At 49.9% G+C, this 11,798-nt stretch overlaps 1 protein-coding gene across 1 annotated transcript in view; it reads left to right on the forward strand.

Annotated features, from left to right (window-relative positions):
* Window positions 1-4,312, forward strand: part of LOC136612741 (G protein-coupled receptor kinase 5-like) — an 80,926-nt gene extending 76,614 nt beyond the window's left edge. The window contains exon 16 of the mRNA XM_066593361.1: window positions 1,425-4,312. Within this exon, the coding sequence (XP_066449458.1) occupies window positions 1,425-1,529 (105 nt within the window). The 3' untranslated portion in view covers window positions 1,530-4,312. The remainder of the gene's footprint in view (window positions 1-1,424) is intronic.
* Window positions 4,313-11,798: the final 7,486 nt, after the last annotated feature.

Raw genomic sequence — 11,798 nt, forward strand, 5'->3', positions numbered from 1 at the left:
GTCTTACTATAAGACCGTTTTGCTAAATTAGGCCCAGAAAGGTTTATTCTGCCATAGTCCTCGCTCGGGGGATATGAGAAAAAATGGCCGCCGAGAAAGACAGGAGAGCATTTTGTGTCCTTGATTTTCACGTCTACCAGTCTGTTAGTGTGCAACATCATGTTCAAACAAAGTTCGGTGAAGCTCCTCCCGGCAGGCGCACAGTTTGTAAGTGATACTCCAATTTTAAGGAAAAGGTTCCATTTCTTAGTGAAAATCATCCGTCCGTCCACCAGTAAGGCTGGAAACGTGTGACACTTGACCGGACCTGCTCCACTAAGTCCCCAGAAATCCACCGTCGGAGCGAGCAGACAATTGGGCGCCCCGCAGCCGACTGTATGGAAGATTCTGCGCAAATGTTTGTGATATCTCTACCGATTGCAGTTGTAACCGGCACTGAAACCGGACGACGAAGCGCGGCGACGATCTTCCTGTGTGACTATGCAAACTGTAAGGGAAAGCAATGGTTTCATAGAGTCTGTAGTGATGAAGTCGCCGTCCACCTATCGGGCAAAGAACGTAATCTTAGAGTCCCACCTGTCTATGTGTAGCATACGTGTGACTCCACCAAGGTGAACATGTTTTGCGCTATAGGTGAGTGGACTGACCCTTCTTTTTCCATGAGGAAATGATCCCAGGGATTTCTTACCTAGACGCTACAGATATGGCTTCTGCCGTGAGCGGGAACAGGAAATCCCAGGTTCTATCTTCCAACAGCACAGGAAACCCCCCTCCATTATCACAATGATATGAGAAGTGAGCTCAATAGGCAACAACTAAACACATGGATTGGCCGTGCAGGCGGTGACGATGGTGAACCTCTTCCTTGGCCTCCACGTTCCCCGGACCTTATACCTTGTGATTTTTATCTCTGGGTAGTGTTAGAGTCTACATGCCCCCCTGACCACCCACCATGCATGATCTGTGAGGACGCATCACGTCAGTCGTGATCCACTAGAACATGTATGGCAGAAACTTGTCTACAGGCTCCATGTGTGTCCAGTGACAAAGGTAACCGATGGGGAAACATTTTTGATGTTGCGCAACAAAACTTTGTGGGTTTGTTTCCATTGATATCCAATGTACGTATCGGAGGGCCATTACACGTTATGGGTGTTTCATGTCAAGAAGATCAATGGTAATCCAGTAATTAACAGTCGTGATTGGAGTTCTCTAATCGCGCCTGGATGTTGGCTGTCAAAGACAGCTCCTGGGTATGTAATGGGATCAGGTTCCAGGTCCGCTGCATACAGTGATACCCGATATATATATTACAGTGCATGTTGGGAGGTGAAGGCCATAAAAATGAAAACTTATTACCATTTTTGAGAATTGGTGGCCAATTTTTTTTTTTGTTCTAATATATCTGTAATTTCTTCTCCCAGCCGGCTGACTATGGTATCACCCAAAATGACTCCTCCCTTTCCAACGCCAACACCACAAACCACCACTTCCAAAGCAGGACGGCAACTGCCAACGTGTCATCTTGACGGAATATGTACCATCCTGTACCCACCTGGTTTTATAAAGAAGCCATCCAACAAGCCTCTTTCCTCTGTCCAACCCGTTTTTTCTCAGGTTTCGCCTCGGACTCTGTGCAAAACTTTTTACAGAAAAAGTATAAAAATATATATTTTAGGTCTTTGAGACCAAACAGACTCATGGGAAATTTATATTACTGCTTCTGGCAGTGGTGAGATCTCAGACATTTTTTCATTCTAGGCAGATTACTGCTGATGAACTGTTTTCTGCTAAGCTCATGGAAATATACAAGCTGTGTTTTATTGTTTTTATTATTTTTTTATGTTCTGTATCTTTTTTTTTTATTATTGACTTTGTAATGCATTGTATAGGAAAACGGGATGAGTGGGAAGCCATTTTGTTTCATCCTGCCATATTCTCCCAACAGGAAGAACTGTTCACCAATCACATGTGCTCAGATAGTAATAGGAAGATATTTCATTATGTAACATGTATTCTTTTCAGTTGCCTCTTTGCTAGTGGTCATTATTGCAAAGTCAGATTGTCAACCTGTCTGTCAAACACAGTGGAGGCTGCTATTTACTAAGCTTAAAGGGGTAGTCGGAGATATCAAAGAATTTGAGTGAGGACAGGAAATGTTTTAAAGTGCAACAAAATAAGGTATATTCACCGCCTTTAACCCTTGCCGCTTGCTCCAGTCCCCCCCAACCAGGCTTTGTTTACAGGACTGCAGTGGTGATGTGCCCATATATACACAAGCAAACTCTGCAGCCAATCACTGGCCTCAGCAGTCTCATCCTGTATGCCTCCAACGCCGGTGATTGGCTGCAGCAGTCATATGTTTAACGGCATGTCACCGCTATGGGAAGGACTGGAGCGACTGTGAATTGAACTCTTTTAATGCTGAGATTACCTGGGACAAGAATGTTTGACCTATACCAAGCATAAGTCATCAATAGCTGATCAGCAGGAGGCAGACCACCACTTATGAGCTGTAGATGAGTGCTGCGACTATTCGCTGCACATCAGGCACAGCGCCGGATATTTTCTAGTGGCTGGTTGTGTCTGGTAGGCTAGGTCAGGCCCATTCATAGAACCGAGCTTTTGGAAGGCCAGGGGATGAACGAACGTGACCCCATTGGGGTGAGAAGAGGCCACGCCACCGCTCACCTGAGCACCTCAGCCCCTTTCTGAGCTAAGTCGAAGAAAACGGAGAAACCGTGTCCTGCTTGTCAAAGAGGTGGATCCAGTGGATCATTGAAGAGCTTTAACCCTTGGCAATCAAATTTTGGATTCAGGGTTTCCTAGGGGGCTCTTTCTGCTATTATATAATGGCGCCATCTGCTGGCTAGAGCCAGTACTGCGGTATGGGACATGCTGGAGAGGCCCCCGACAACAGAGCGGCCAGTAATCTACAGTAAGAATACCCTGCCGGACATCTTCTGACATCGGAGCTGTACAGCCTTCAGTCGTCAGACAGTGAATTGGAAAGGGTTATTAAAGCAGGCTACATGTTTCAGAGTCGAAATGACTCCTTCCTTGTTTTTCTATCGGCTCCGCGCTTCCTGCTCTTCTGCTTTGCTCGTGATTCACATGGCGGACTCCATCACTCTGGCGAGGGAGGCTGCAGCTTACAGGCTTATTTAGTGTTGCGGCGTGGACAACCTATCCTGGTGATAGTAACGGTTATTGTGCAGCTGTTCCTCGATTCGCCCCCCCTATGCCATGGAGTGCTGGTTCTCAGTTTGTGCCCACCCCAGGTATAAGTCATTACTATCCTTGTCACAGATAACTTCTTGAAATTAAAAGAAAGACAAAAAAATTGAAACAAAACGTACCATTTGGTGTGTCTCCCCCTCCAGTGCTAGAGACTGTGAAGCAAAAAGTTCCAGAGAAAGGGGAGGGGCCTATAGGCAAATATTTAGCCTTTTCTGCATTGTAGCCCAGATAAGGAAAGCCCTTACCCTTTTATCTAAGCTTGTCCCCAGCTTTCTCTGGCCTGTTCTTCCTGTTTAAGGCTCCCTTCACACGAGCATGTGTGTTTTTGCGGAATGACCAATGCTTTTTTGCGCACTCATCGGCATATTTTACTGGACTTTTTTGCGCCTACAAGACATGTTCATTTTCTTGCGGCGAAAAAAGACTCACCAATTGACATGGCTAATTAGTCTGAGTTCCAGATGTGTTCTATTTCCGGCGCAATTACACAGGGTTTCACGCATCCTCTAGCACATTTGCGCATCCTCTTGCCTTCTATGGGGACTTTGCTGGGGTTTTTTGCCCGTGTGAAGGGGGCCGAAAGGAATTTTCCCACAACCTTAAAATTGCTTCATAACAACTCTGTCCTTCCAGGTTGCTGCTGACATGTGACTGCTGCAGCCAATCACTGGTTACAGCAGGGACCTACTCTAGCCACTGATTGGATGGAACAATCACATGACCTAGTCAGCAGCAATCAGGAAGGACAGAGTGGTTATGGAGCAATTTTAAGTCTCCAGAATACCCCTTTAAGGAACGGTCAGAATGTCTTTCAGGCTGTCAGATTGATATGTTTTGTATTGTTGTTCTGTTATCGTTTCCACCACTTATTGCTCCTTTTTAAATCATAGACACCTTAGAAGTTTTTATCTGTATTTTCTGGGTGCGCCCCATTGTGAGTGTGTGACAGGTGACCAATCATTGGACGGACACATTGGAATCCATTTTGTTTTTATTCTATTGTTATTCAGACAGAAAGGAATATTGGAAAAGTGTTCAAATAGCTAATGTTATTATATAACTTCTGTATCTATTCTGCGTCCACTTTGCCAGTTTTGTGGTTTTTTTTAAAGTAAGTTTTTATTATAAAGTTGTATCTGCAGAAAATAATTGCATGTATCCAGCATCAGTCCATGTTGGGGGTGGAGGGGGAGGGGAGAATCTTCTGCCAAAACCAAGGGTCCATCCCATCAGAGGAAGAAAACCAAGGATGAATTTTGGGAAATGATGAATATTTACTCCCATAGACCTGTAAGAACGGTGTCGAGGCATAAAACACAGCAGATTTGTATAGTGTAAGTATACAAGTGATTATGCAGTATTAGGCACTTTGTATCTAAATGGGTTCAAATTACTGTGTACGATTAACGTCCTAATATATCTTTCCTGTGGTCAGAGCTCAAAATCCTTTATACAGCCAGCTCAATGATACAATTTTGGGCTACCTGGAGATACCACTAGGGGGAGCTTCGTATTGTTCATTCACTGAACACCATAGTAAAACTGTAAGCAGTAAGCTCCCCCTAGTGGTGGTTGCAGGCACCCAGAATTTTATCATTTAAAGGGTTTAGTTAGAAAATCACCTTTAAAACTTAGAGCCACATCGCTTAATACAATAAAACAAACGGATCCTTCACCGCCTTGGCAATCCACACTCTATGGTTTACTCAGTCTCTCACAGCAGACGTCAGGTGAGCACCGCGTCACCATTCTGAACATCCATGGTGCCCAGGATGTCTGCTTTGATGTGAATGGGCTGTGGCAGTTGGCGGTCACTTGACTTCTGCTAACGGAAACCAAGATTGCTGGGGATGAGGAGTGTGAGTACCGTTTGGTCCAAGTGATGTGGCTCTAAAATTTTAATATCCTCATACTCTTGCCTCCAGGACTTCTCTAGAGCAGCACCGGTCCTCTGGAACGCACTCCCGAAAAACATCTGGACAGGGAGGCATACCAAACCTCTTGATCCAATCCCTCAGCCCCCACCCACCCCGTTCTGTTTCCTAATAATTAAATACCGTATGTAACTTCCATACTGTTTTGTGCTTCCCCGTGCCTCCTCTCCTGCGTGTGAACCAACCCCACCCCGCCTCTCTTCAAATAAGTGTATACCACATGGAACTGTCTTGTTGGTGTTCCCCCGAGCTTTGAAAGCACTGCGGAATAAGTTGGCGCTATACAAATTTTATTATCATATTATTAAAAGTGATTATTAGGATTGGCCGGAGAAAATCAGAGCTAAAGGGGTTGTGTCAAGATGAACAGCACCGCCCAGAATGAACAGCTGATCATCCCAGATCCTACTCCCCAGCAATAACTTGATTTTGCTAGGGGGAACCCATGGCCAGCTGCACCTTTCGCCTGTAGTATTGTATTTCACATGAATGACAGTTTCGTAATACCAAATCGGCAGAAGGCCAACCAGAATCTGAACAGCAGCTCTCTCCATTTTGGGTCATGGAAAGGGGTCCTCTGTGGGGAACCCTACTATGACACTCATATGATCAGGGAATGGCATCTTGGCACAAACACTATAAGAAATGAGTCAACACAGAATGTTGGGCCTAAAAATGACATGAGGATAAAAAGTGGACATTCAAATGTCCTCTCTCAATAGTCATGTGAGGCTCTGGTCATGCGATAGACCCATAAAAAGGAGAAGGCATATATTGGCAGTATGTGTGTTCATATGCTAATGTTACATGCAAATTTTGACACATTCATCCTGGGTTTGACATTAATCCATACCAAAAAATGTCTTTCTCGTCCGTATCATTGGGGGACCCAGCCAGACCATGGGATATAGCCACTGCCACTAGGAGGCGACGCTAAGCAAAAGTGTTAGCTCCTCCCACCAGGCTATATCCCCCCTGCAGGCACTCAGCTAATTAGTTTTTAGCTTAGTGTCTGCAAGGAGGCAGACATGTCAGGTCCAGGAGGACTTTATGGTGGGAATACGGGGAGTCGGGGCTTTTCCCTGGCTTTCCTGTCCTCCCGGGGAGGGCGCATGCAGGTCCGCCACACTGCGGTGCCCTACCCAGCGAAGAAAAAGTGGCACGACCCTGCCTGTGTGCATTGGCGTCGTCGCCCGCCAGCAATGGGGTTCCCCCCTCTGGAGCAGCGCCCCTCTCAGACGGCGAGCGCAGGGGGTAACACTGCTGGAGCGCGGAAGGGGGGAAGGAGCGTACCTGGGTGGAACGGAGCGGCACCTCAAACCCCCTCTAAGTCTGCGGTTAGCTGCCAGGACCCCCTTCAGAGGACCCCCACCATATTGGAATTCTTCAGGTTTTTTGTCCCTTTCACTCCTTCTCTACCTCACCCAAGCATGTGTATATGCCCCCCTTCCTCCGTCCCCCCCCTTCTGTACATTAGGGGATTGGGGGCTGGGTTCTTACCGGCAAGGCTGGGAGGGTGAGGATGCTGCTGCTAGCCATTGGAGTCTGGCAGCGGGAGGTGGCGGTACACGCTCCCGCGGCTGGTCTGCACACTACAGTCTGCACAGTGAGCTGCGGCTCCACGGGGATGCATTTGTGTGAGGCACACGGACACTTCTGGTGACGCGGCGGGACTTCCGGGGCAGGCCGCGCGGGACATTTAGGGAGGTGGCCAGCAGGGAAGATGGCCGCTCACAGTAACAGGACAGCAGTTCCCCAGCTCTTTCAGGATCTGCTCCCCAGTGAGTCGCCCACTGTTTGCCTTTGGCATTTACTACAGCGCAGCGTTGCTTCAAAGCTGCAAGCACCTTCTGGCAGTGCGGTTTTTTCAGCAGCAGCATCAGTCGGCAGCACCTGTCGTCCACATCAGCAGTCTCCTGCAGCAACAGCTTCCAGCATCTGTACCACTGAGAAGGCTGCCGGGACCCAGAAGCTCCAGCTGGGCCAGGACAGCCGCAGGACGGGGTAAGCCCTGCCAAGGCAGCTCTCCCCTGTGTTTGTTCCCCCCTGCGGGTACTTGCTTGCAGCAGTACACGGAGACACCCCACCTCCCCTTGCGGTTATCTATAGGTGTGGATTGCGTTATGTCTGACCCCAGACCAGAAGGTTCCAGTCAGGCTATGGGGAGGGCAAAGTATTATGCGTGCACGTTGTGCAGCGCTAAGTTCCCCAGCGGTCAGGCGGAATCCCGCTGTGTAGCCTGTAACCCAGTGCGATCGGCTCCAGGGACCCCGGTGCCCCCCCGCCGCCCCTGTAGAGCAGGTAACCGAGCCTGAAAGGGCTAGATCCCTGGCCGCAGCAGTGTCAGGACTAGCCAGCTCGTCGGCAGCAATATTGTGCCGTTTGGGATCCGATTCGGAGGTGTCCTCCCTGCAGCGTTTGCGGGAAAGGTCACACAAGAGGCGGAGATCCCGCAGCTCTGAAAGGGTTTCCCACAGGTCTCGTCGGTCCAGAAGGTCGTCCAGATCCTCTAGGTCGCGCCACTCTACAGAGTCGTTTCTCGCTCCTCATGGTTCCAGGGAAGCATCCCGGATGTATCATAGGTCCAGGGAAGCTTCTAAGCAGTCTCGGCATACAGGGAAGCCGGTTAGGTCTCAGCCTGACCCCTCACGTGCCTCATGCTCCTCAGCCTCTCAAGCTGCAGACCAAGATCAGCCCCCGCACGATTTTTTAGGGGGTAGTAGTGATCTGGAGGAGGAGGAAGGGTCCGCTGTGTCATCACTGGCAGACCTAGATGATGAACAGGTGTCCAGGCTGGCCACTTTAGTGGACAGCTTGGTGGTAGCAGTTAAGGACACACTGCAGGTAGCCGAGACCCCAGTCGAGGTACCACAAGCTACCGTATCATTCAAACGGCAGAAACGCATTCGCCAAACATTTCCTTTCCATCAGGATTTTGAAGAAGTCCTGGGGAAAGAATGGGAGAGTCTGGACAAACGTTTCAGGCAGCCAGATAAATCCTGGGGCATTGTGTATCCTTTTTCAGAGGATCTAGTCAGAAACTGGTCGGTGCCTCCGGTGGTGGACCCGCCAGTATCACGCTTATCAAAGAGCACGGCGTTACCTGCAGCCGAGGTTGCGGTTCTAACCGACGCGCAGGACAGGAAACTTGATGCATTGGCGAAGACAACTTTTCAGGCGGCAGGCACCGCCTTGCGACCAACTTTCGCTTCCGCCTGGGTGAGCAAGGCGTCGGTGGCATGAGCAAAACAGCTGCGCAAAGATATTTTGGCAGGCGCCCCGCCCAGTGAACTGTTGGACGCCACTGAAAATATCATTCAGGACGGAAAATTCGTCTGCGCAGCGAGTTTGGATACAGCCACATTTGTTGCACGCGCATCGGCAGCGTCCGTGGCTACACGAAGGACGCTATGGCTGAAAAACTGGTCAGCAGATGCATCATCTAAAGCAGTTCTTACGAAACTGCCCTTTTGAGGGCAAGAGATTGTTCGTCCCAAAGCTCGACGATCTAATTCCGGATGCTACGGGCGGGAAGAGTTCGTCACTCCCGCAGTGGGCTGGAAGATCAAGAAGGGCGCCATCTAGGAAGAATTCCTTTTTTCGTTCCTTTCGGCAGGTTACATCCCGGCCCACAACAGGACAGTGGACACAGTCAAAGAGGCCCCCCCAGCGGAGCAGAGGAAGAATCCTTCCTTTAAGACCAGGCCAGCCTGGCAAGCTCGCTCCAAGGCACCTAGGGGCGCAAGGACAGAAGTATCAGCATGAGGGGCTGCCCCCACCCACTATTCACAGGGTGGGGGGGCAGGCTCTTCCGGTTCCAGGAGGTATGGTTAGCCCGCGTGACCAACGCCTGGGTACAGGAGGTCGTCTCACGATGGTACGCCATCGAATTTGGAACATGTCCACGGGAGCATTTTATCAGGTCCAGGATACCGAAGGACCCAGGGAAGGCAATGCAGCTGCGCCAGGCAATAGGACAACTATTGGCGCAAGGTGTGGTGGTGCCGGTGCTATTCTGTCAGCGCGGAAGGGGTTTTTATTCGAATCTCTTCATAGTCCCCAAGAAGGATGGCAGGGTCAGACCAGTCCTCGACCTACGAAGGCTAAATCGTTACGTCAAAGCAAGACATTTCAGGATGGAGTCCCTCAAGTCGGTAATAGCGTCTATGGAATCGGGGGAGTTCCTGGCGTCAGTGGATATCAGGGATGCGTACCTGCATATTCCAATTCGCAACTCTCACCAGCAGTTTTTACGTTTCGAGGTCCAGGGGAGCCATTACCAATTTGTGGCGTTGCCGTTCGGGCTCTCGACATCCCCGAGAGTCTTTACAAAGGTGCTGGCAGCGGTAATGGCACTACTCCATGCGAGGGGGGTGATAGCCATCCCTTACCTGGACGGCATACTGGTGAAGGTTCCAGACCAGGAAGGCAATCTAGAGAGTCTGAGAATCACGCTTCAGACTTTGGAGGAATTCGGTTGGGTCATAAACCACAAGAAATCCTATCTAGTACCATCTCAACAGTTGGAATTTCTGGGGATGGTGTTCAACACCAAGAAGCACCAGATTCGCCTGCCGCAAGCGAAAGCAGTAACACTGGTCAACAAGGTGCGTCCGCTACTTCAGGGGAGGCAAACGACCATCAGGTATTGCGTGAGAGTACTGGGCATGATGGTAGCCTCCTTCGAGGCCATACCATTCGCACAGTTTCATTCCAGGGAGTTCCAGCATTTCATCCTGGCACACTGGAACAAGTCACAGTGGACATTAGACCAGCGAGTCTCCATAACACCAAAGGTTCGCCTTGCCCTGAGACGGTGGACAAGTCTCAGGAGAATCCAGGGGGGTCGGTCACTGTTTCCGGGACAGTGGAGGATACTGACCAGTTGTTACGGCTGGGGCGGAACCTTGGAGGGACACTCCACCCAGGGAAGGTGGTCACAAGATGAGGCAAGGCTACCGATAAACGTCCTGGAGCTGCGAGCCATCCGGCAAGCACTACAGTACTTCCAGCCACAACTCAACAGGAAGGATGTGAAAGTCCAGACAGACAATGCTACGGCAGTGACTTACGTCAACCGGCAGGGGGCCACAAGAAGTGTGAGAGCAATGACGGAAGTATCCGGCATACTCAGCTGGGCGGAGAAACATCTGCAGTCCATATCGGCAGTTCACATCCCAGGCGTAGAAAACTGGGTAGCAGATTTTCTCAGTCAAAAGACAGTGGCCCCCGGCGAGTGGCAGCTGCATCCGGAGGTCTTTCAAGTGATATGTCAGCGCTGGGGCACTCCGGATGTGGATATGATGGCTTCCAGACTATTACAGGGTTCTCCCGTTCGTGGCACGTTCAAGAGATCCTCAGGCGGTAGCAGTAGATGCCCTACTGATCTCGTGGGCAGGGTTCAAACTACCATACGTGTTTCCTCCTCTTCCGCTCATTCCGAGGATACTGAAGAAGATCAAGAGGGAAGGAGGACCAGCAATCCTGGTGGCTCCGGATTGGCCGAGGCGAGCATGGTATCCAGACATAATCGAGATGTTGGCCGACGCTCCGTGGCCACTCCCAGAACGGGAGGACTTACTATCACAAGGACCAATCTTCCCCCCCGAATTCAAGATTGCTTCGTTTGACGGCCTGGCCGTTGAAACCGCGATATTAAAGAAACGGGGATTCTCGGAAGCAGTTATCCGAACTATGGTCCAAGCCAGGAAGCCGACATCATCAAAAATGTATTATCGCGTATGGAAACGCTTCTTCAGTTGGTGTGAAGACCGCCATATATACCCCATGCGTTTTTCATTAGCAAATATTCTAGCGTTTCTACAGGCTGGACTAGAATTAGGGCTCAAGCTAGGTTCATTAAGAGGACAAGTATCGGCTCTGTCAGTGCTCTTCCAGAGACCAATCGCTAGTAGGTTGGCGGTGCGGACTTTTCTTCAAGGGGTTGCACATACTTCACCCCCGTTCAGATCACCTACTCCGGCATGGGACCTGAATTTGGTGCTGGATGCTTTGCTATCATACCCTTTTGAGCCACTCAGGGAGGTACCCCTGAGACTGCTATGCTGGAAAGTGGTCTTTTTGGTGGCGATCACATCAATACGGAGGGTATCCGAATTAGCGGCACTATCGGTCGAACCCCCCTTCCTGACTTTCCACCAAGACAAGGTGGTGCTGAGACCAGTTCCGGGTTTCCTACCAAAGGTAGTATCAGCATTTCACCTTTACGAAGATATTGTACTTCCATCTTTTTGCCTGGCACCGGGACATGCGAGGGAGAGAGCGCTGCACTGACTGGTCCTTGCCACATAAATTTGCAAGGCCCTCACTAAATCCAAAGACTTCCGGAAGACAGAGACGCTGTTCGTAATCCCGGAGGGGCCGCGTAAGGGTTCTGCGGCCTCAAGGTGACCATCTCGAGGTGGATTCGGTCTCTAGTGACAGAGGCTTATTGAGCCAAGGGGAGGTCACCACCATTCCGTATAATGCCCCGCTCTACAAGGGCGGTGGGGGCTTCCTGGGCGGTTTAACATGGAGCCTCAGCATTGCAGGTATGCAAGGCAGCCACTTGGACGTCCCTGCATACATTTGCAAAATTTTATAGGGTCCATACATATGCATCAG

This window comes from Eleutherodactylus coqui, chromosome 2 (genome assembly GCF_035609145.1).
Source record: "Eleutherodactylus coqui strain aEleCoq1 chromosome 2, aEleCoq1.hap1, whole genome shotgun sequence".
In the NCBI taxonomy this organism is placed as follows: domain Eukaryota; kingdom Metazoa; phylum Chordata; class Amphibia; order Anura; family Eleutherodactylidae; genus Eleutherodactylus; species Eleutherodactylus coqui.